Genomic DNA, 25,378 nt, shown 5'->3' on the forward strand with positions numbered 1-25,378 from the left:
TGGCACAAAGTAGGTGCTTAATAAATGCTTACCCACTGACTGGTATGCTCTCCCCAGTCTCTAGACTTTCCCTCAATAATCCTTTGATGTTGGTGCTATGATGCTATGTATTTCTCTAATGGCCACCCCCAGGAGGGTTCCAGGTGATCTCCGCCCCCCCAAAAAAGACTTTCTGACAATCTTGGGAACACCAAAAGTGTGTAAAAGGAAGGGAACAGCGAGATTTGGAACTCCGAGATGGAGCTATGGCTAGAAGCAGGAAAGATTAAGGCCAGCTGTGGACCTCTGGTACTCACACTAACAATTTGTCATCTCTTCCCCCAGGATGGCGAAGGCTGGGGAGTAATACTAAACGGATTTCCTAATGTGGAAAACAAATAATGCCCGTGACAAGCTTGTCCTGCAATTAGTCTTGGTTAAGAGGCAGAAGATTCCCGCTGGGCAAGAAGCCTGTGACCTTCAATTCCTTAGAGAAGTGAAAGTTTACAGGAGGAAGGAAGCCAGTCGTCCCTGCTATCTGTGCTGTATAAAAGCCAGAGGCTGCACCAGAGCCTGGCACTCCTCAGAGCACCACTGCCTTACCCAACTGCACCCTGCTCTTAGCACCAGAAGGCCACCAGAATGGCAAGGATGCTGGCTCTTACTCTGCTGCTGTTGCTGCTCTCCCTAGACAGCATCCAGACCTTGAGAATCTGTTCCTTCAATGTGAGGTCCTTTGGGGAGGCGAAGAGGGAGAATTCCAGAGCTATGGATGTTATAGCAAAGGTAAGGAGCCTGACACCTCTGACTTAAATAATAGTCTGGCTGCACTCCAGGGAGGCTCTCTGCCCCCAGAGCCAAGCTCTGTGTTGAGAAGGAATGTTAGAGCAGAGTTTCCAGTATAACTGCCCCAACCAAGCCTTCCCTTTCATGAAGCCAGCTCCAGGAGGGGTGCGTTCAGTAGTGAGAAGCGTGCTGAAACTGGAAGCAGGAGCTGCTTGGAGTTTGAATTCTGCTGCTGTGTGACCCTGGGCCAATTGTCCGGCTCTTCTAAATCTGTTTCCTTAGTTACAAAATGAAGGGGTTAGAGTAGTTGGCCTCTTAAAGTTCCTTCCAACTCCAGAGCGAGGATCCTATGACCTTGGGTTCTGATTATACTTCTGCCATTTGGTCACGTTGGGGAAACTGATTAAAGTCTCTGAGCCTCAGTTTTCTCATATGAAAAATGGACTTAAAGTGCTTAGAGGGACAGCCTCAGAGAGAGCTGGATGATTTGGGTTTGGTTCTGCCCCTGTCTCATACTGGTTATGTGAAGGTGCCAACCTGCATTGGGTCAAAGATTGTCCTCATTAAGAATTCCCTATACCAAGGAAATCATAGATAGGGTCATCATTGGAAGAGGGATATCTTGTTCTCTTTGGCCCCAAAGGTCAGAATAAGGGGCAAAGATGGTGGCAATGCATTTTCAGGCTTGATGACAGTGAAAACTCTGCCATGTTGGCTGCCCCCAATGTGGGTGGGTTGCCTTAGGAGCAGTGTGTTTCCCTGCACAGGACGTCTTTGAGCAAAGGCTGGGTGGTCCCTTGGGACTTTTTTTATAGGTTGGACTAGGGGGCCGATGATGTCGCTTCCAAATCTGAGATTCTGTGATTAAAAGCACAATCCCAAACACCCGTACAAGTCAACTGAACTGATTAGAAACTATTTCCCTTTAAATTAGTTCCATCCAATTCCCAGGGCTCCTAACCATTTTCCAGTCTTTCCCTCCAGCTGCCATGGAGAGTCTTTGCTGACCTATCCTTTTCCAGTCATTTTTCCTCCTGCTTGGATGTAATTAGCTCATATGCTCTTCCTCAAATCCTGCTTTTTTTTTTTTAATGAGCCAGCAAATTCGGCTAAGCAGTAACAGTAACTGAGCTCGCCTTCTCCAAGAGTTCGGGCCTGTTTAATCTTGGGTCTGGGGGCAGGCTCTGAGCCTATTAATTATTCAGTTGATATTGGTGATGGCCTGAGAGGCACAATAATGATAGGGGGAGGGAGAGAGGGACTCTATACAAGGAAAATGTGAAGTCTCTATGATTAACTCAGTAATGGTTAAGGGAGCATTGTAGGATGGGAGCAGGACTTATAGCCAGCAGGGACCTTAGAGTTCAGGATATCAACCTCCTCATTTCAGAGGAAATGAGAAGTGTTGAGTAATTTGCCCAAGGTAATGGGTAGCATTAGCCCATTTGCTTGTTCAGCACTCTATAAGGTTGCTGCGGGCTGGCTTGGCGGTTTTTGTTGTTGTTTACATTTTAAAATTTTATTGGCATCTTTTCAATGTCACCTTAATTTCTGAATATATTTCCCCTCCCTCGCCACTCAGTAAGTCATCCCCTGTAAAAAAAAGGGGGGGAAAAATTGAGATGACAAAAAGTTCAGCCAAACTAACCAACGTGTCAGATGAGAATGATGATGCACGTAACATTCCATCCCCATAGTCCCTCACCTCTGCAAAGAAGGGAGGAAGGTGTGTTTTCCCAACTCTTTCAGGACAATGACATTACACAACATTCAGTTTCAAGTTTTTCCTTGTCCTTCGTTCCCTTTGCATGGTTGTGGTCGTTAGGGAGATTTTGTTTTAAAGAAGTAGCATTTTTGTGTCCCAAGGATTGCTATGGAGGGAGGAGCCTTGCAATGTTCCTGCTCAGTAAGCAGACCTGTCACACAGTACTCCCCTGAGAGTTGTGATTCACATGTTGCCCGTTGGCTAGAAATCAAACTACGCCTAATGTGTTTGCTGATGACTCATGGGCTTTGCCACCTAAGCCTGTTGATTGAACAATTTTGCTTGTGTAATGTGTCTAAAACAGCGTGGGATGATGGAAAGAGAGATAGATGTAGAGTCTGGAGACCTGGGTGCTGACGCCGTTCCTGATGCCCACTATCTATGTGGCCTTGGGAAGGCTGAAAGACCACAAGATGTAAGGGTCACAGGGTGTGGGGTCAAACCTGTGTGGCCTTGGGTAAGTGACTTAACAGCTCTAGGCACGCCTCAGGGTCATCACCTGCAAAATGAAAGGGTTTGACCAGTTGGTTTCTCAAGGAGCCTTCCACCTCTATCATTCTGTGATTTATGATTTAAATTAAACCCTAAATCTCTGACACCAGGGGTCTAAGGGATGCCTTGTGCCATACCACCCATTCTACCTAAGAAAATTTCAACAAATACTATTATGTGCTAGGCACGGTATTAAGTGCAGGAGATATAAAGACCAAATGAAATAGACTCTGCCCTCAAGGAGCTTACTTTTTACTTGGGGATGTTGGGGGAGGGGAAGAATATAACATGAATGCAGAAGAGTGGAGTAGAAGGAAAATTCAGGAGGGAGAGAGCACCCATATCAGGTACTGAGGGTGGGTATCAGAGCTGAGCCTTGAAGGAAGATAATGGTGGAGGAGGGGGAAAGAGGAAAGAGGCTGTTCATGGCATAGGAGGAGGCACACGCAACTTGTGGCATGTCAAGCTGAGGGAAAGAGAGCAGCATGAAATAGAAGTGGGAGCCAGAACATAGAGGGCCATTAATGCCTAGGGAAGGGGGCAAAGGGAGTAGAGTTTGTCTTTTAGTCTATAGGCAATGGGAAGCCATGGAAGGTTTCCTAGCTGCCTGGAAATACCAGGCTGTGAGGAGACTGGCAGGTAATTGCTTCTTGGAATAATTAGAACCTAAGACAGAAATATGTCCCCAAATTTCCCTGCTGGGGTTCTGACCCTGGAGGCAGTCAGGGTCCAGGGATGGGGCCGAATCAGACCAGCCTATCTCCCATGATCTTCCAAACAGCCCTCCTCACTCTTGCCCCTTGGAACCCATCATTCATGATGAGAATAACAAGTATTTGTTTAGCATTTTAAGATTTGCAAGGTGTTCTACATACATTATTTCACAACAACCCTGGGAGATGAATGGTAGTATTATCTCCATTTACAGATGAGGAAACTGAGGCAGACAGAGGTTGCAGTGTCTTAAGTGTCTGAAGCAGTGTTTGAAGGAAGATCTCCCTGAGTCCTAGCCCAATACTCTATTCCCCAAGTCAGCTTCGAGGCTCAGATTCAATGCTGCTTCCTACAGCAAGCCTTTCTTCATTCTTCCCAGTGGTTAGTACCTTGCTCCCACCTTCCAAAGCCAGGAAAGAGATTAAGGATCTAACAGGAAAAGGGAGAAGCATCAACAAGAAGTGAATTGAGCTTGGGGCAAATGAGGTCAAGGTCATGGGTCACATCCACAGGAAGAATCTGCACCACAGGCAGCTCCCTAGTGGATAAGACCCAGGGCATGAGTCAAGGACAGCACATCCCAGCTCACTGAAGCCATGAGCGACTTAAATCCAAGGCAGGGGTGAGGCTTTTGCTGTTGCTGGTTTTAAGATGAAACTCTTTCCCAGAGGCAAACAGGAGCCAGTCCCAGTGAAGATATAATTCATGTAAAATGACATTCAGTCCTCAGGAAGGCTTTTTACAATGAGTAAAGGAATCCTTCCATAAGCAGAGAAACAGTGGGATATAACAAGCAGAACATGGACTTGAGTTTGGAAGCCTGGGGGCAGAATCCATCCTTTCATACTGCTAGCTATAGGACCATGGACAAGGAAACTGGTGTCTCTGAGTCTCAGTTTGTTCATCTCAAAAATGCGGGGTAGTAAAACTTTAGTGCCTACCTCCTCTCCCCCCTCCCAAGTTGCTGAAAGGCTCAAAAGTCTTAGGACAGTTTAAAGCTTGTTTAGTCATTTTAGTTGTGTCCAACTCTTGGGTTCCCCATTTGAAGTTTTCTTGGCAAAGATACTGAATGGTTTGCCATTTCCTTCTCCAGCTCATTTTACAGATGAGGAAACTGAGGCAAACAGAATGAAGTGACTTGCCCAGGGACACACAGCTAGTAAGTGTCTGAGGCCAAATTTGAACTCAGGACGATGAGTCTTCCTGACTCCAGGCCCCACATTCTATCCACTGTGCCACTTAGCTGCCCATAAAAAAATTATTAAATTATTAAAACTTTAAATTTCACTAATACTTTTAGTATATTATACATGCAATATATACATGCATATACACACACTTCTGGGACAAAGTATATATTAATATAGATATATATATAATCTAGACATCTGCGTATTTGCACATGTATTTACATTTATGTAGATATCGTACATTGTGTGTTTACACATGCGTGTGTTGAAGTGCTTTGCAAACTGTAAACCACCCTGTAAACATCTGTTATGATTATGACTATCAGAAAGCCTGAAACAGGTGACGTGAAATACCGACAAAGGGAATGTGTAGTTGAACATGCTCAGCGGTATTTGTCTTGCACTCATTGGGAAGTGGGTCATTTTGTCTGAAGGACAGAAACATGTGGCACCTAAAAGGTGTGCATGACCTGCAGACATGCCCTCCAGACCTGGGATTTCTTTTTTTTTTTTTTGGAGGGGGGAAGGCAAGGCAATTGGGGTTATGTGACTTGCCCAAGGTCACATAGCTAGTAAGTATGAAGTGTCTGAGGCTGGATTATAACTCAGGTCCTCCTGACTCCAGGGTCAGTGCTCTATTCACTGCAGCTGCCCCAAGACCTGGGATTTCTTTGGGATAGGGGGACTCTCTGTATAAAAACTCCCAGCCCACCACACAGAATGAAGAGGCAATGATGGTGTGAAATAATTGGCATCAGAAGAAGAAGGACCGACAGACGTCTTTACAACCCAATTTTCTGACCTTCAGAGACACAAAGAGAGCACGGCCATCAAGAGTAGGACAAAGTGGGTGTTTTGCTTCTTTGATGTCACCTCGTCTTTTATCCAGACAATCATCATGGGATAATAGATTTAGGGCTGGACCAGATTGTAGAGGGCATGGAGTCCAGTCCCCTCATTTCATGGGTGAAGAGGCTTAGCCAAGGTCAGACAGGTAAGAAGCAGTGGAGCATGGGTTTGAACCCGGGTCCTTACATATTGCTGCCAGTTTAGTTTTTGTCACTTCTTTGGTCAGGAACATGTTACCTTAAGGCAATGTGACATAGTAGCTAGAGAGTTGACCTCAGTCAGAAGGGCCTGGGTTCAAGTCCAGCTTCTGACATGTCTTTGGGCCTTAACCTCATAGTAATCTAAGCCACTAGTATTAAACTCTAATAGAAAGACTCAACTGTACCCAAGGATCCCTGGGGAAGAGGGTGAATATTGACTTGGCTATAAAATATAATCTTATTTTGTTTTGTTGTACTTTTATTTATTTTGTTAATTATTTCCCAATTACATTTGAATCTGGTTTGGGCTGGACCTCCCTCTCAGCAACTCTTTAAGACTAGACATTTCAGAGGGGGTGCCTATCTGCTTGGGAAGGAGTCTCCTCACTAGGGAGTTCTTGAGGTCCATGGGTCCTATCCCTGTCCTATTCACAGAATCACGGTATTTCTGACTTGTCAGGGGCTCTCCCGTGGGTGTGCCCACTGCTTTATCCACCGTCACTTGCCGGGCTCTCCGGCATGAACAAACAGCTCCCCAGGCTCGATTTCCCCATGCTGCCCTGAGCTAGCTAAGAAATGATGAATGTGCTCCCCCTGATGTCCTGCTCATCTTTTGTCACAGATCATCAAACGCTGTGACATCATGCTCCTGATGGAAATCAAGGACTCTCGCAACACCATTTGTCCCACCTTGATGAAAATGCTGAATGGGTAAGAAATACACAAGTTTCCCACCCCCTTACATATAAACAGAAAGGGCAAAAGAGAACTGAAACTGGGAAGGAGGGTGGGGGCAGAAACCCTGCCCCCCCCCAACATCTGGCCACATCTGCTCACATTCCCTAGGGCTCATATGTCTCTAGGAAAGACCTTTTGGCACCAGACAGGATGAATATGCAAAGGTTAAAACCACAAAATTGAAAACAAGGAAACAGATAAAAGACAGGAAAGAGAAAAACAAAGGAAGGAAAGATATAAAAAGCCCACTGGATGAAGAGTCAAGAGATCAAGGTCTCCTCTGGATTGGCTAACTCCCTAGCTGTGTGGTCTTGGACAAGCCACTCAGCTTCTCAAGGACTCAGTTTCCACATTTGTAAAATGAGACTAGATGGGTTATATAGCAAGAACATTCATTCTATGACTCTGTGATTCTTGGGAGGAGGAAGGAAGGACTGAGAACAGTAAATTCACCTTTTTGGCCCAAAGTCAAGTTCTACCTTCCAGAGAACCTGCCAGCATCCTCAGCTTTCACTGGCTTCCTCTCTCCTGTGCCACAGATCAGTCCTCATGGGGCAAAAGGGAGGGCAGCAGGGTTGGAGATCTCTCCGTGTGCACTGCTGGGTGACTCAATTCTGCCTCATAGTGTCAGACATTTCAAGCCCAAAGGGCCCTTAGACATCTAGTACAACCCCCCCTCCCCCCCCATTTTACAGATGAAGAAACTGAGGCTCAGAGAATGGAAGAGACCCATGGTCCTACAGACAGGATCATAGGTATAGAGGCACAGAGAGACCTTAGAGACCTTAGAGACCTAGAAGCCCATCACTTTTATTTTACCGATAAGGAAACTGGTAAGTGGCCTGATTTGTGTACAGTTGGTGAGTGGCGGGGCAGAGATTTTTAAGTCAGGTCCTCTGATTCCTAATTCAAAGTCTTCCACTATATCACAGCTGCCTCCTGTGGCTTCCATTCTCCCCTAGATCCCCATTCTGGACTTGACAGAAGTCCAAAGATGTTCGACACATGTTCTCACAAGTACATTACAATATCCCTCTCAAAGAAATCAGATTAATGAATCTTTTGCATATAAATCACAGAAATCGGGCTGGGCTACCCTAGCTATTCAAAACAAGCTTAGCCTTACATAAACAGGAAGTTGGAGTTCAATTTATTATGATCTAACCCAGCCAACTTCTGGATTAGGCTTCAAAAAAAATTACTGAAACCTTGGGTTCTGCGTGGGCTGCAAAAGGCCGGAAAGTTCCCCAGAACGGAACTGCAAAGTTCTCCAAGACTCCAGGCTCTGCACAAGCAGAGAAGGAGATGGCTGAGCTGGGATGCCGTGCTCTGTTGTGGCCTTCCTAGGACAGAATCTTTCATTTCTCCAGCTCTTTATTAAGGGCGAGGGTAGAGAATAGTCATTTTAACCTGGATATCTACAATTTGGGGAAAAGTTCCCAGCAGGCATTTGGCAAACATGAACAAAACAAAAAGCTCAGAAATTAAGGATAATAGCTAGAGGTAGCTAAGGGGATGGAGAGAGGACAGATGAAGGCCAGTTGCCACTGAAAGAGTCTAAAACGGTGATTATTTTAAGGGATTCACATAGAACCATGGAATCCCAGAATTGGAAGGGACCTCAGAAGAGTCTGCAAACAACAACGGCGATAGCTAACTTTTTAATTAGGGCTTCTAAAGCTCTTTGCATTTACTTTCTAAATATGTAGGATAATAACAACAAGAATCTCCTTCACAATATATCTGATAATTGGCCATCCAATCAGTGCTGAAAGCCCACCACCTCCGAGCTCCCCCAAAGCATTTGGGGGTAGTTCAGGGAGGGAATTTTTCCTGATATCAAGCCTAAATCACACTTCCACATGGCAGACACAAACCCTCCATAGTATTGTAGACTTGGTAGCTGGAAGGGACCTCAGGGGCCACCCAGTCTAGTCCCATCATTTTATAAATGAGAAAAGTTACAGCTTTCAAGTCCTCACTGAGACTTCTCTACACCAAACATTTCCAGTTCCTTCACTGATGCTCCCGTGGAATGTTCACAAGGCCTTCCACCATATCGGTTGGCCTGGCCTGGACACTTCCAGCTGATCAATATCCTTCCTAAAATGTGACACCCGTGGCTGAACCCGGTGCTCCAGATGAGGCCTGATCAGGGCAGTCCGGGATCTTTTGGGGAAAGTGTTGCATTACAGAATTGTTAGACATGTCACTTTCTGCTGCATGGATTATTTTGGTTTTTTAATTTTAATTCTTTTTGTTATATTTTAAGTTCTGAACTGTCTCCTTTTCTCTCTCCCCACTCCACACTAGAGAAGGCCACCATTTCACACACACACACACACACACACACACACACACACACACACGCACGCACAGATACACACACATGTGTGTGTACATATATGTATATATACACACATACATTATATATGTGCACACGTGTGTATGCAAATACATATGTGTGGGGATATGTATATGTGTGTATATATGTGTGTATACATATGTATGTATGTATGTATGTATACGCCATACTATGGCTACTTCTATTTATCAGTTCTTTCTCCGGAGGTGGATAGCATCTCCCTTCATGGGTCCTTTGTAGTTGATTGGAGTATTCATAATACTCAGAATAACTTAGTCATTCACAATTATTCTTCAAACAATATTGCTGCTACTGTATGCAGTGTTTTCTTGGTTCCGCTCATTTCACTCTTCGTCATTTCATGCAAGTCTTTCCATGTTTTTCTAAAATCACTGAGCTCATCATTTCTTACAGCACAGTGGAATTCCACCTCAATCTTATACCCCGCCTTGTTCGGCCATTCCACAGTTGATGGGCTCCAGTTCTTGCCACCACAAAAAGCTGCTATCAATATTTTGGTATTGCTGAGTCAACAGTTTTATAACTCTTTGGACATAATTTCACATGTATTACTTTCTTTTTTAAAAAATATTTTATTTTTTTCCCCAGTTACATGTAAAGACAATTGTTTACATTCTTTTAAAAAAAAATTTGAGTTCCAAATTTTCTGTCTCCCTTCCCTCACCTCCCCCCTCCCTGAGGAAAGAAGCAATTTCACATAGGAAAGGAGTAGCGGCTAGAGCACCAGGCCTGGAATCAGGAAGACCTGGATTTCAATTCTGCTTCAGATACTTTCTAGCAATCAGAAAAGTCATTTAACCACCTTGTGCCTCAGTTTCCATACATGTACAATGGGAATAATTACACCTGTCGCATCTAACTCAAGGATTATAGATCTGTTGCTACGCATACTTCTATGTGTACTAGCTGCCTCCCCTCCCCCCATCCCTCCCATCCCTGCCCACCATAAGCTTATTCTAGGGATAGTTCATTCTCAAGCACCAAGAAGAGTCCTTGGCACATTGTTGTTTAGTCATCTTTCATTCAGGTCTGATTCTTTGTGACCTCATTTAGGGTTTTCTTGGCAAAGATACTGGAGCCATTTTCCATTTCCCTCTCCAGCTCATTTTACAGATACAGGACTGAGGCAAACAGGGTTTAGTGACTTGCCCAGGGTCACACAGCTAGTGAGTATCCGAGGCTGAATTTGAATTCAGATATTCCTGACTTCAGACCTGGCATTCTATCCACTATGCCACCTAGCTGCCCCTCTTGGCACACAGGTGCTTGGTAAATGACTTTTGATCGACTGATAATTGGAAAGGATCTCAGAAACCATCTAGTCTAGTTCCCTTGTTTTACAGATGAGAAAACTGAGGTCCAGAGTAGTTGAGTGATTTAGCCATAGGGTATACAGACCCAGGGTTTGAGCCTAAGCCCCCTGCAAACCTTACAGCACCATTGGTAAGTGCAGCTCTTGCGATTATGGGTCCAGGTCCAGGTCATTGGACTCAGAAATCGGAAGCTAGGGAAAGAACAAAAACATATGGTGAGTTTGCCGTTGGGAAGGGTGAGGCAGATAATAGAGGAAGGACTCAAGATGGTGGAACAATGTGGACTTACAAAGCTCCTGAAAAACGTTTCTGTCTCCTAGGAAATCCCGAAGAAACACGAAAGACTACAACTATATAATTAGCAGCCGGCTGGGAAGAAATGCCTACAAGGAACAATATGCTTTTGTCTATAGGTAAGCACGTATTTCAGTGGGTTTGGGAGGGCCATAATGTTAATGCCTTCCCCACTGTTGATCGTCAATGCCCCCTTCTCATCCATGCTCATCAGTGGCCCCTTCTCATCCATGCCCATCAGTGCCCCCTTCTCATCCATGCCCATCAGTGGCCCCTTCTCATCCATGCTCATTAGTGGCCCCTTCTCATCCTATGATACTCTTATCTGTGTCCTTCCGTAAACCTCACTTTGGGAGATCCAACCCAATATGATGAGGTACCGAGAGGATCATAGAGTCCATCGAGCTCAACCTCCACACAAGTAGGTTATGTCATAAAAGTCATAAGTGGCAGAAACAGGATTTGAACCTAGGCCCTCTGACTCCAAATCCAAGGTTCTTTCCCAGGCCTCCATCTTTCTAGATCTATCTGCTGACATATCCTGGCTTTCAGCGGACAATCCATTTTATTTCTTTGACATTAGATTTCAGTGATAACCAATCCTTGTCATTGCCACAGCAATTCACAAAAACCATCTTTAAAGGCACGGATGTGCTCTTGGTGTACATTTGGTGAAGGCTTTACCCCCAGTGGAACCCCAGGGTCTTCTAGGTATCACAGGGATCCAGAACCCCTATGTAGGAATAACTTTTTACTATAAATCATACCTCAGAGACACCGTAGGACAGAGTGGATAAAAAAGCTGAATTCAGAAAGTCAGGAATATATGGGGGGAAAGTCCTATCTCCGATGTTGGAATCGAGGCATTTAGGGTTAGAGCCAGAAGCATTTTGTTGGACAAATCATTAAAAATCATTTAGCCTCTTGGTGCCCCCAGGTAAATATATGAGACTTTGAAATTGCAGGGAAGGTGGTGACTTGCATTAGTAGAGGGTATTTCCTATAGTAGCAGTGAAATCACAGGTCCATTTGATACTACACAAGGCAGCCCTCATGGTCTCTGCAAAATGAAGAATGGGGCAGAATAAACCATACGTAGACATCACGCCTGGATATCTTATGGTACTTGGTGGACTATGTAATGGATACTGTCATTTAATTATTGGCTGAAATTGACTAAACTCTTGGATCAGCTTGGGAGTTGTATGGGTAGTGACCTTTGGCCTCTTGGATTCAATTCACCATTTATTAAGCACCAAGGCTAGTCATAGGGATGCAAAGAAACCCAACAGTCCCTGCCCTCAAGGAGCTTACCTTCTACTGTGTGAAATAACAAGTATACAAAGTACATACTAAGAATGCGCACTATTGTACAGAGAAATTCAAAATGGGGAGAGCCTAGGGATGAGGAATGTCCTTGTGACCTGAGCTGAACTTGGAGGGAAGCCGGGGCTTCTCATGCTCTTGTTCTGCCAAGGACTTGGCTGACAAAGGACTGAATGCTAGCTTCTGTGGTATTCCGTTCTCCCAGCTAAGAAGAGAACAGGCAAATAATTCCTACCCCTCAGTGTTCTCAGACACCAGAGAAAATGAAAGTCTGACTGATGATTTTGTGACCTAGTCGTAATTAATGATTCATCATTAACAGTGAATCTGGTATCTGCAGTTTGACGACCAAATCATCATTTAGTAAAAAATTGAGCCGAAATCAGAAAGTTACAGGTGCTTTCCCCAAAGAGGACATGAGGCCAAAGCCTTCCTGTCTTCAAAGTGATTTTTTAAAAATGGAAGTGGCTCAAACTGGATCCTGTTTCCGTTTTACTTTATGTAGGGAAAGTGTGGTATCTGTGAAGAAAAGCTATCACTATCATGACACCCAGAATGGAGATGAAGACGTCTTTTCCCGAGAGCCATTTGTGGTCTGGTTCTACTCTCCTCAAACTGGTGAGTCACAGCCAAGAGCACCAATTTTGTTAGAGCAAAGGGTCGTAGGTTTAGAGCCAGGAGGATCCGTAGAGATCAGAGTTCAACCTCTTCATTTTACAGGTGAGGAAACTGAGACTCAGAGAGAAGTGACTTGCCCAGGGTCTTATCGGTGGTAAGTGGGAAAGCTGGATTTTGTAGGCAGGTCCTCTGCCTCTGAATCTGGAGCTTTTTTCACTGTACCATATGCCCTCTTTTATATTCTGAAGGACTCTCATCAGAGAGGGTGAATTACCTCCTTGGCTTTTCTTATATCCAGAATCCTTGGAATTGGAGAACCCCAGATCTGGGTGGGTCTGAGCACAGATTTTTTCAAATCAAGAACTTTCTTTAATTTTATGAATGTCAAGGATGAGGAACATCTAGGGACATGTGGTGAGGTAGATAGAAGGCTGGACCTGGAGTCAGGAAGACTCAGCTTCCTGAGTGAAAATCTGTCCTTAGACTATGTGACCTTGGGCAAGTCACTTAACCCTGTTTGCCTCAGTTTCCTCCTCTGTAAAATAGGGATTATAATGGCACCTACCTCCCAGAGTTGTTGTGAAGGTAAAGTGCTTGCAAACTTTAAAGTGCTATGTAAATGCCAGCTAGCATTAGTTACTATAATTATTATATATTAAATATTGTAATTATTATTCCAATAAGTAGCCATTCTCTGAGTCCCGACATGCTCATAAACGTAGTCCTTTCCTATTTCAGCCATGACTGTTAGACTTTTAAACCTATTTCTTGAAAGGAAATATTAACTCTTTGTTCCTATGACCTGATGATTCAGGTTGCCTAATTTTCCCAAAGATATTTTCTGTTTAGTTTATGTCCTTGTTGAAAAAAGTCCTTCATTTCTCAATTCAGTTCCCTTCAGGAAACATTTCATAAATACCTACTTTATGCGAGACAAGAGACCAAAGCATAGCAGGGAGACATAAAGGCCGGGCCTTGGATTCCGGTGAACCTGGGTTCAAACATTACCCCTGATACATATTACCCGTGTGACTGTAATCAAGTCATTTGATGTCTTAGCACCCAGTCAACTCTCTAAGAGTCTAAGTTACAAATGTGCTGTTGATTGGCTCCGGGGGAGGGGGTTTCTACTTTGGGAGTTTCCCTTTGCCACTATCTAGACTGAAACCATTACAGTGAACATCAGCATGGCAGTAACCTGAAGTTAATTGATTTTGCCTAATGTGAACTTTGTGGTAGAGCATAACACTTCTTTAAAAGAGAGAAAACAAGAATGATACTGATAATGATACCACTCACCAAGTGCTTTAAGGTTAACAAAGAGAAAAGAGCAGGGGCGGAGAGGGAGTAAGAATTTGCATTTCTATTGAAAGTGTGTAGTGGGCAGGTAGGCCTTTGATATGTTTTAATATATTTGATATACTTTCCGTAGAAGTACAAATTTTGCATACCAACAGAAACATTTAGAGAGGGGCCTTTGTTAACTGCAAGAACAAAAACCAAAAAACCAGAAATATTTTCATCATGTCCTCAACCCTTCCATTTCAGTCCCAGGACTCTTCTTGCCCTCCTTAGCATCGCCAGTCTGTCTTTAACAAGTGGTTTGTCCCAGGCATAAGGATAATTCATTAAATCACTGAATTTAGGATTAAAGATGGAATCTTAAGCATCCTCCCCCCTGTGAAGGTGGATTTCTCCCTCGTCTCCCTCATCTCATGGTTCCTTTTACTCCTCACCCACTATCGTACCCTAAATCATACCATATTTCTCTGTGTACATCTTCTCATCTTTTCCTCATCCTCTACTAAATAAAATCCAAATTCTTTAGTCAGATTCAAGAACCACCACCACCTGTCCCCAGAATTACAGCACAATAGAACCTTAGAGCTGGAAGGGACCTGGGACATCATTTGGTCCAACTCTCTCATTTAAAACCCACAGAGTGAAGTGATTTGCCCAAGATCACATGGGAAATAGTTAGCAGAACTAGGGTTTAACCCCAAATCATGTGACTCCAAGTCTCCTGCTCTTTCCACCACAACACTCCTCCCCACCCTCCAGTATTATTCGCATTTTAGAAGTAAGGTCACTTACTGGCTGTGTGGCTCTGGGCCAGTTACTTAACCTTTCTGAACATCATTTCCCTCATCTATAAAGTTGGGACAATATTAACTATAGTGCCCATCTCATAGCTTTGCTGTGCCAAGAGTCAAATGACATCACGGAACTAAAGCATTCTGCTACCTAAATGAACCATAGAAATGTCAGCTATTATTCCTTTGAGGATGGGTCTGATTGGCGGAAAAAACCATAGTATTTTTTCTGGTCTGCAAGGGGAACATTGTCTTCTTTTTACTCTTTTTCTACGACCTTGACAGGGAGAACTTGACTAAGTCCCTGTCTCTCCTATTCCCAAGCTGTCACAGATTTCGTGATCATCCCTCTACACACAACACCTGAAACTTCTGTTCGGGAAATCGATGAGCTCTTTGACGTCTACATGGATGTAAAACGTCGATGGAAGCCTGAGGTCACTACCCTTAACTGTTGAATGAGAGTTTGTATTTTATGGAGAGGCAACTCCATAAGCCGCTGGAGCCTCTTGGGATGGGGAGTGACATGGTCGGAGCTCTGCCTATGAAATATCAACATGGCAGCTGTATGGGGGATGGACAGTTTAAAGATATGAAGACTTGACCTAAAGTGGCAACCACATGGATGGAGAGAAGGGAATGGATGAGAGAGATGTGGGGGTGTAATCCACAACATATGGAAACTGATTTGATATGTTGGGGCAGAGAGCGTGAAGAGTCAAGAATGACGCTGGGGGATTGGAGGGTGGTGGTGCTCTTAACAGAAATAGGGAAGTTACAAAGACAGGTGGGCTCAGGGGGAAAGTAATTAGTTCATTTTCTGTTCTGTAGCATGACAGAATCATGTGAGACAATGCATAAGGCTCCTTTCCCTTCTAGGGGATGTGTGAGATAATGTATGAGGCTCCTTCCCTTTTTGTGATCACAGACAGCCTCTCTGGGCCCCTTTTTGTTAGGAGATGGGAAAGTGATAGGAGGATGTGAAAATCGGAAGAATTAATGATGAGTTGGGCAGAAGAGAGAGAAAGCAGATGAGAAGGTGGGAGTGATCAGGAAGAGAAGGAAAGGGACATTTTCAATTTTGTAGAGTATAGGTGAAAGGCCATCTCCAACTGATCTCACCAACCTTTAGAGGAACAATATGTCCAAGACCAAGGTCTGATGTTCCTTAGAAATCCTGGGCAGGTATCATAAATGGAGCTCAAAGAAAAACAGAACAAAGTTTATTCAAATCTGAGGCAAGATTTCCTACTTGACAGCTTGGTAAGGAAAAGAATTCTCCCCTGAAGCCGTGAGAGAAGGAAGTGCCCTGATAATCAAGCTTTCCTGCTACGTGCTTTCTATAAGAGAAAACTCCCCTCCAACTGACAGAAAGAGGCCCCAAGCTGGTAGAGTGAATTACTAGGCATAATATTCCTGCTCGAAAGCAGAAAACCCCTCATACATAGATAATGAATATGTGTATGTTACCGTACGAAGACTTGGCAGAGTTGTGTTGGCATCGTGTAGATCTGGGTGACATTGCATAAATATGGATGACATTGTATAGCTGTAGGTGGTATCTTACAGACGTAGGTGACATTATGGAATTAGGGTGTCACTGTGTAGATTTGGGTAGCATTATGTATATATGGATTACGTGGTATAGCCACTTTTATATAGTTTATAGGGCATTGTGTAGAGGCAGGTAAGCATATGGATGGCATCACATGGCAGTGGGTGACATTGTATAGAAATGGGTAGCATTGTATAGACGTAGGAATTACATAGCTTTGTGTACACATGGTGGAATTGTGCAAACACAGCTGGTGTTGTATAGGTATAGGCACTGTGTGGATGTGGGTGGCATTGTGTAGATGCCAGTAATATTGTACAGATATAAGTGGCATGGTGGTAGAGAAAGGTGACATTGTGTGACATTTTATAGCCTTAAAAATGGCTAATATTTAAATAGTGCTTATCACGCACTAGGCACTCTGACAAGCACTTTACAACTATTATATCATTTGATCCTCAGAAAAACCCTGGGAGGTGGGTGCTCTTCTTATCTCCATTTTACAAGGAGGGAAACTGAGGCTCAGAGAAGTCTTCTTCGTCCAAAGCTCAACCAACTCTGCCACACAGCCTCTCCCTGAGTGTCTCTTTGTCCTTTTGTGTTATCCACAGTTCCAGTTCTTTGGAGGCTGAGGCACTCCATGAGTATCAGACATAAAGCAACACCAAAAGAACAACAGTGTGAAAAAGATGGGCTCTGGTTTCAAAGAGTAGCTTGGGATGATTGAAAGTGCCAGACAATTTTCCATAAACAATCTCGCCCATTCTCTCTTGTCTATTCCCTATTCAATTCTTGAGTCAGTTTTGGACATAAAATCACAGGCTAGAGCTGGAAGTGACCTTGGAGACCATCTTATCCAGCCCCTCATTAGACAGTTGAGGAAACTGAGGCCCAAATGACTTGCCCAAGATAACACAGATAGTATCTGAAGTGTCATTTGAAACGCTTCACGAATTTGCGTGTCATCCTTGCGCAGGGGCCATGCTAATCTTCTCTGTATCGTTCCAATTTTAGTATATGTGCTGCCGAAGCAAGCACTGAAGTGTCATTTGAACCCAGGACCTCTGACCCCAAACCAGCCCTCTTTTCTCTGCATCAGGGTGCCTTGTCAAAACCAGGACTCGTGGAGACCTTTTATCCTAAATATAGGATCTTCTTTTGGTTGATTTATGTCTTTTTAAAGGAAGGGAAAGGAAGCCAGTTTCTACTGAGTATGGGGGAATCACAAGGCATCAGTTTTAGTGTTGTGGATTATAATTAAAAAAAATCTGTAAAGTCTTTATACTTCTTGACTCAATAAGCCTGTGTCTTTTAGAACTTCGTCTTCATGGGAGATTTCAATGCTGGCTGTAGTTATGTCTCAAAGAAGTCCTGGAAGGAAATCCGACTTAGAACGGACCCCAGGTTTGTCTGGCTGATTGGTGATAATGTGGACACAACAGTAAAGGGAAGCACAAAGTGTGCCTACGATAGGTAAGAGGCTCCCCACCCCCGCCCATCCAAGCCTAAAGCCCTCACAATTCCTGCTGACTGTAGCTCCCCAAAGAGGAGCTCCCCAATGGCCAACTCATTTCTGGGAGGAAATCAGAGGGGACACAGCTTAGTGTTTTGTAAGAAAGTCTAATACCCAGCTAAGTATAAAGGCACCCCAATGGAAGATCAGCTGTCCCAGGAACCTGAGTCAGCTCTGGGATTTATCCCAGTTGGCAGCAAACTCAACAATCTTCCTTCTGTGAAATTCCATTTTGCTGTATTTAGTCCTGAGAATAGTCCTGCCATTATCTTGTGTCTCTTAAATGGCTCTCCTCTTGGAGAGACTCTTGCTTAGCAATCTGACCCATTCCCATGACTTCCATTATTACCGCTGTTCAGCTGACATGGAAACAACAACAAGAGGCTGGGTGAGATAGTGGGAAGAGCATGGGGTTGGGGTCAAAGAACCTGGAAAAGAATCCTAGCTCTTCTACCTCTGGGACTCTGGACCAGTCTCTTGACCCTGTTTTGCCTCAGTTTCCTTATCTGTAAAATGTGGGGACAGATGAAGATGTTCTCTACGGTCTTTTCCGTGTCTAAATCTGTGATCCTTTGAGCCCGGATCTTTGTGTCATCATTAAGAAATGAGATGTGACAAGAAGTACCCTTAGGGTGGGTAGTTCCTTTTGCTTTAAGGAGGGACACAGTGACACTTTAGATACAGGGCAATGTGCCAGACTTAAAAACAGTCTGAGGCATTGCCTAAGAAATATTCAATACTTCTTTGTTCATTGTGGCTTGTACACTTTGCATCATGTTCATTTGTTATCAAAGTACACAGAAGTCTCTGAGACCTTTCTCGTCCCACCCTCATCCCAGCTGCTTGGTTGATACAGCTTGGGAAAACCATTTGTTGGGCTGCACATGACCTTATTCCTCATTCATTCATTTATTCATTCGTTCAATACACATTTGCCAGACTCTGTGACATTACAATGTAAATTCCTAGAAGGAAAGGATCTCCTAATTTATCCAGATTGGCATATCCAGTTTTTGGCATACTTGGCACACAGTAAGTTCTTAATAAATGCTTTATCTATTGGTCAGTGTATCATCTGTCTATCTCTGCTACCCACTGGATATGCAAAGATCAAAGCAAAATAGTCCCTCCCCTCAAGGAGCTTACAGTCTACTGGGTTTTAATCTCATGGTGAGATTTTTGCCCCCAACTATCTAGTTTTGCTAGGTGGTTGATTTTGATCTCACATCTTGCATTCTGTAAATACCTTTTTAAGCCCCAGGGTCCATTTGATGACCTTGCTAGGAGAGACCTTGCTAATTCCCATCAGTCATTGCTGGGACTGTTGGGAGCCTGGACTTCTTAGATCATCAGGCTTTGGCCATAAGTCACCTGAAGCTGAACTCCACAAAATAAAGATGTGGCTTTGTTCTAGAGGATAGGGCATTTAGTGAGGTCTTTGAAGTAAAGTGACTGTCAGGAATATTTATCTTGGGAAAAAACATACAGATCCCATGTAAACTAAACTATCAAAGCCTTGGACTATCAGCTGAAATTCTTATCTCAGCAACGACACTACAGATTTTCCTCCAAATAACTTCTATGTAATGAAAAGAGTCTTAAATAACAATCCTAAACACATAAGGCCTGCCATTGCTCTGAGAAAGAGAAGTATAATCAGTATTGGACCGAGACCCCCTAGGACCTGCTATTCAGTTTTCCTAACTCCTAGCAGAGAGAGGGAGGGGGGAAAGAAAGAATGAAAAAAGAAAGAAAGAGAGACAGAAATAGATTGCAAAGCCAGGCTTCCTCAACTTAACTCCATTTTGGAGCAAAACCAGGACAGGGTGTAAGACTGGACCCTTCCATCGCTTATGGCCACTCAGAAGGGAAAAGACCCGAAATACAGCCCAGAAGCTACTGTTTTCTTAGCCACCAGAAGAAAAAGGAAAGTCAAGGTAGAGATGGATTCACCAGGAAGCTGTTGTCTCAGCACCTACCAGAAGGGAAGAAAAAAGGAAAAGTAGGCTCCTGATGACCTGAGCAAAGCCTACTACTTTCTGTCCAAGCAGATTACCTGCTCCTGATCACACAGCAACTTGCTAGGGCCCAAGGGCTCCTTGCTGTCCTCGGGAGGTATACCTACCTCAAGGGGAAGGCTACCCCTGGCCTCCATTTTAAGCTCCTCTTTACAAAAAGTCACAGGATCATAGATGATGACTTAGGAGGGCCCTTGGAGTCCATGTGGTCCAACTCTCATTTTATAGAGGACAAGACTTCAGCCCAGGGAGATTCATTGACACGCCCAAAAGTCACACAGATATTGACAGAAGCAGGATTTCAATCTAGGTCCTCTAACACCAAAGCCAGTGTTTTTTTAAATGGAGAGGGTCCTGCTCCCACTTATGAGCAGAAAACTGCCATCTCTCAATCCAGTCCATATGACTCATCCCGGATTTAAGGAAAGGTCCTTGCCCCTACATGAACAGAAAGCCACCTCCTCCAGCCAGTCTACTGGGGACCACTTGTCCTGGCAGGAGGAAAAATCATTCTAATAGCTACAAGGTTCCAGTTGTTAAGGGCAGCTAGGCAGCTCAGTGCATAGAGTGCTGGACCTGGAGTCAGGAAGACTCATCTTCCTGAGTTCAAATCTGGCCTCAGATTCTTACTAGCTGTGTGACCCTGGGCATATTCTGTTTGCCTCAGTTTCCTCATCTGTAAAATGAGTTGGAGAAGGAAATGGCAAATCACTCTAGTATCTTTGCCAAGAAAATCCCAAATAGGGGCAACTAGGTGGCGCAGAGAATATAGCACCAGCCCTGGAGTCAGGAGGACCTGAATTCAAATCTGACCTCACTTAACACTTACTAGCTGTGTAAGCTGGGGAAGTCACTTAACCCCAATTGCCTCGCCTTCCCCCCTCCAATGGGATCAGAAAGAGTCAGACATAACTGAAAAATGACAGAACAACATTGGTTTTTAATTACGCCATAGCCCAGTTTGGGGCAGGGTCACCAAAGACATCTTAAAACAGTATTTGGAGTTCATCTTTCAATTAGGAAGTCTAGGTTTCTTTGGGGACCCTGGCTGCCTTCACTCTGCAGTCCTGTTCACAGAAATACAAATCCTAGATCATCAAAATCCCTCAGGTCCTATGGTCTACCTCATCCCAGGAGGTTTGCCACCATCTGCTAAGTTTGTAGCTTTGCACATTTGCAAAGAGCTCACTCTCATTTCTCTTGTTTTGAGGTTTGGAACTTGTTTCTGTCTTATGAACCTTCTCTGGACTTTCAGGGTTGGGAATTTCCTTTGCAGAAGTTGTTACTGTGGGAAACCAGTATCTGATGGTAGGGAAAAAAGAAGTCTCCCAGTAGCCCCTCCAACCCTTACCAAAGGGAACAGCCCAGTACTGGAGTCAGCAATTTCAAGACAAAAAATCATGGAGGATGTCTACCCCTTTACCCAAGGTTCCTCCATTGAACCCCGCTGTGCTTCCATCCAGACCTACTTACAACCCTATAAATACCAAATCTAGGCCCTAATCAAGAGACCAAAAAAGGCTTCAGCTAACTGAGTGGTCCTCTCCTTCCTTGCCATAGGATCGTGCTCCAAGGCCAGAAGATAAATAGTTCTGTTGTTCCAGATTCGGCCGACATCTTTGATTTCCAGAAGGCCTACAGGCTGACTGAAGAGGAGGTAAATCTACCCTCTTGCCTTTTCTCTAGAGCTATCCTTAGTGATGTTGAGTTCATTCCCATGCAGTCTCCCTTCTAAAGGCAATGAGAAAAGACCCACATTTGAAGGCAGGGGATCGGGATTTCAATCCTGGATCTGGTGGTCAGAACCTGTGTCTCCTGGGGCAAGTCACCTCCCCTTTCTGAGCTTCTATCTCCCCATCTGTAAAGTACAAGGTTGGAGCAGATGGCCTCTAAAGGGCCCTTCTGCCTCTGAATCTGTGACCAGATGATTCTCCCATGGAAGCAGGGAGCACAACCATACTTTGACCCTTAGCTTATTCTGTAAGGCCAGTGTTGGCAATAAATGTTGGCCAGGATGGATTGAGGGTCTATTCTAGTATTTCTATAACTTGAGGAATTTCTCAAATTCTGAATTGATTTGGATCCATAAGTCAGGAAAACTCATTGCCCTGAGTTCAAATCTGGCCTCAGATACTTACTAGCTGTGTGACTCTGGGCAAGTCACTTAACCCTAATGGCCTCAGTTCCTCATCTGTAAAATGAGCTGGAAAAGGAAATGGCAAACCACTCTGGTGTCTCTGCCAAGAAAACCCCAAATGGGATCGTGAAGAGTGGGACACAATTGAAACAAGTGAACAACAACCACCAATAGCAGGCTACTTTCCCTCTCTGGGCTTCAGGTCCTTCATTACTACAATAAGGAGAGTGGAGGCAATGACTGACACAGTTCCAGCTCTAAGAGTCTATGACTCATTGCTTGCTTTCTTTTCTCAGGCTCTGGATATCAGTGATCACTTTCCTGTGGAATTCAGACTGCAGTCTGGCGGGAGCATCACCAATCTTGTCAGATCAGTTGCCCCAAAAAAGAGAGGGAGGAAAAAGTCACAGCGTTCCTAGAAGCATGAGCTGATCTTTAACAACTCCCTCCTTTTAGTTTCTTTTTTTAATAACAAAAACAACCCAAGTACCCATAGTTCTGGGTGCCATAGCAACCTCCCACACCATCGATACCAGCTTGACCATATTCCATCAAGGGAAAAGGGAGCTGGATTTGGAGCCAAAAGGACTTGGATTAAAGTCCCAGCTCTGAGTCTTTTCACCTGTGTGACCTTGGGCAAGTCACTAGACCTGTCCTCAGTTTCCTCCTCTGTACAATGAGAGAGTTGTACTAACATGACATCTGAGATCCATTCTAGCTCTAGATCTACAAACCTATGAATAGTGCAAAAGTATTCATACCCTCTGACCCAGCCCACCATTTGATATATACCTTCAAGAAAGTAAAAGACAAAAACAAACCAAACAAAACACCAAAATATTACAGCAGTAATTTTTTTTATGGCAGCAAATAACTGGAAACAAAATAGCTGCCCTTCGGTTGAGGAATGGCTGAACAAACTGCGGTTAAGTCAATGCAATGGAATATTATTTAGTACAAAATGACAGATGCAATCAATTCAGAATAACATGGGAAGATTTGTCTGAACTAATGCAAAGTGAAGTAAGGAGCTGCAAAAACCAGCTGATGACAACAGTGTTAAAGAAAAGATCGCCAAAAGGATGACAAATTTTTGAGTAACTGAAAAACCAATAATGGTCCTGGAGGCCAGACAACAAAATATGTTTACTTCTCTCATCAGAAATGAGGGTATTTAAGGGCTGAATGTTTCCCACATTGTAAGAGGAGGTCATCATATCGGTTGTTTTGCTCAACTCATTTTTTTTGTTCATTCAATTCATTTTAATAAGCATTTCTATGTGCCAGGCCATGTGCTATATTCTGGGGATGTGAAATCAAAACGAAGCCATCCCTACCCTACATTCAGCTCATATTCTTTGTCACAAGGGAGGGTTAGATTGGGGTTGGGATTGGGGATGATGGTCAGGAGGACTAAGAAGATAAAGGTATATCCAGCAATGATTGTGATTTAGAAACTAAAGGCATTAAATAAAACATGTTATATTTTTCAAATAAAATATTTCTTAAAAGAATAGTGCACTTAAGCACACAGGAAACACCTAGGATGAATGAATGAATGAACGAAGGAAGGAGGGAATGAACAAACAAATGAACGAATGAATGAATGAATGCATGAAAGCAAAGTGTTAATTAAGTACTTACTATGTGGCAATCACTGCTTTAAGTGCCTAAAATACAACACAAGTAAGCAATGCAGACTTTGCCTTCAAGGCACTTACCCTCTAGCGGCCAGCCACAGCACATCCAGGGGCAGGGTGGCTGGGGAAGGCTGTTTTTGTCTGGAGAGTCACAGGGATGGGGAGTGGAGTCATAGGGGAGGCAATTGTCACACTCCTTCCAAAAGCTATGAAAGTATTAATTCGATAACTGTTCCTGGGGCAAAAAGTGGAGAAAGGGGGTTGGGGGAGGGGGCTACATGTATGGGGAGATGACAGCCGGAATGTGAAGTATGACCAGTTAAGATGGTGCAGTCCCAGGGTGGTGGTTTCATAGCTGAACAGAATAACAGTAATAGGGACATTACTATAATAGCTAAAACTTATATAGCACCTACTACGTGCCAGACATTATTCTAAGGGCTTCACAAATATCTCATTTGAGTCTCACAGCAATTCTGCAACGTAGGAGCTATTATCACCTCCATTTTACAGTTGAGGAAACTGAGCATAAGTGACTTGCCCAGGGTCACCCAGCTAGTAAGTGCCTAAGGCTAGATTTGAACTCTGATCTTCCTGACTCTAGGGTCAGAGCTCTGTCCACTGAGCCACCAGCTGCATAGTCATTCAAGGCAGTCTCAGGAAGTTCAATGGTCCTGAGGGAGAAGGAGTATGGTGAATGGCAAGGTGGAATCTCTACAGATTGAAAAATATCTGCTGTGGAGAGAATGTCAGCAGTGAGTGCTGCCGTCCATGTAAGATAACCAAGAGAGCTGAATGCAGGAGAGGTCAGCCCTCTGCCAAGGGCACCACCCAGTGAATAAGTGAGACTGGTTACCCTTTCAGAATTGAGCATCCTGTCTTGTCTTTTCTACCTTGAGTCTGGAGGTAGACTGTCTCTTTAATCAATACTAATTATCAACACTAAATTTAATCAGTCCGTTCTCCTACTTTAAGTAAACCTCTAACCTTGGAAAGAAATGACCAAGGCAGGAGACCCTACTTAAGCAAGAGACATACATGAGAGACTTTGTCAAAAGCTTTGCTGAAATTTAGACCAATATTCCCCTAATCTACCAGTCTGGTTCCCTGTCCAAAAAAAAGGAAATGAGGTTATTCTATCGTGACCTGTTCTTGGGGACACAATGGTGGCTCTCTGTGACCATTGCTTCCCGAAGGGCTCACATCCCCTTACTAATGTGCTCTAGAATTTCTCCAGGAGTAGAATTCAAGCTTACTGGCCTATAGTTCACCACCTCCAGCTCTTTCCCTTTTTGGGAAAATGATCCTTTGTCCTCTCAATTTGGGATCCCAGAACCTGACTTTGATCTTAGTTCTCGTGAACTTCATCTCGTGAGTGACTTTGGACCAGTCCATTTCCTCATTTACAAAATGGCGATCCAGATACTTGCATTGCCTACCTTACAAGGCTATTGGGGGGAGTGGGTCATGACCCTTACAGCATTCTAGAGTCGTGAACTCTTACTTTTTGTAAAAAGAGAGGGAGAGACAACATTGTAAAAATGAAGAATGTTGAAAGACTCTGATCGAAGCAAGGATCAAGCATCATCAATGGAGACCAACGATGAAGAATGCTCTCTATCTCCTGACAGAGGTGATAGGCTGAATAGGAAGAATGACACACATTTGCAGACGTGGCCAATATGGGAATTGGCTTTGCGGGACTGTACATATTTGTTACAAGAGTGTTTTTCTTTTTAATTCAGGGGGAGGTGGGAAATGGGAAGAGGAAG

General features: G+C 43.9%; 1 protein-coding gene and 1 non-coding gene across 2 annotated transcripts; one reads left to right on the plus strand and one right to left on the minus strand.

The window, feature by feature from the left end:
- The first annotated feature begins 460 nt into the window (after positions 1-460).
- Positions 461-23,465, plus strand: DNASE1L3 (deoxyribonuclease 1 like 3). The gene is made up of 8 exons (XM_036737394.1): positions 461-765; positions 6,598-6,686; positions 10,733-10,825; positions 12,538-12,650; positions 15,068-15,180; positions 17,614-17,771; positions 21,390-21,486; positions 22,263-23,465. The coding sequence occupies exons 1-8, from the start codon at positions 622-624 to the stop codon at positions 22,383-22,385; spliced, it is 930 nt and encodes a 309-aa protein (XP_036593289.1). The 5' UTR covers positions 461-621; the 3' UTR covers positions 22,386-23,465.
- Positions 17,230-17,336, minus strand: LOC118832408. Its single transcript, XR_005009173.1, has one exon. It is a non-coding gene; the product is annotated as a U6 spliceosomal RNA (small nuclear RNA).
- Positions 23,466-25,378: the final 1,913 nt, after the last annotated feature.

This window comes from Trichosurus vulpecula, chromosome 9 (assembly GCF_011100635.1).
Source record: "Trichosurus vulpecula isolate mTriVul1 chromosome 9, mTriVul1.pri, whole genome shotgun sequence".
NCBI classification, from domain to species: domain Eukaryota; kingdom Metazoa; phylum Chordata; class Mammalia; order Diprotodontia; family Phalangeridae; genus Trichosurus; species Trichosurus vulpecula.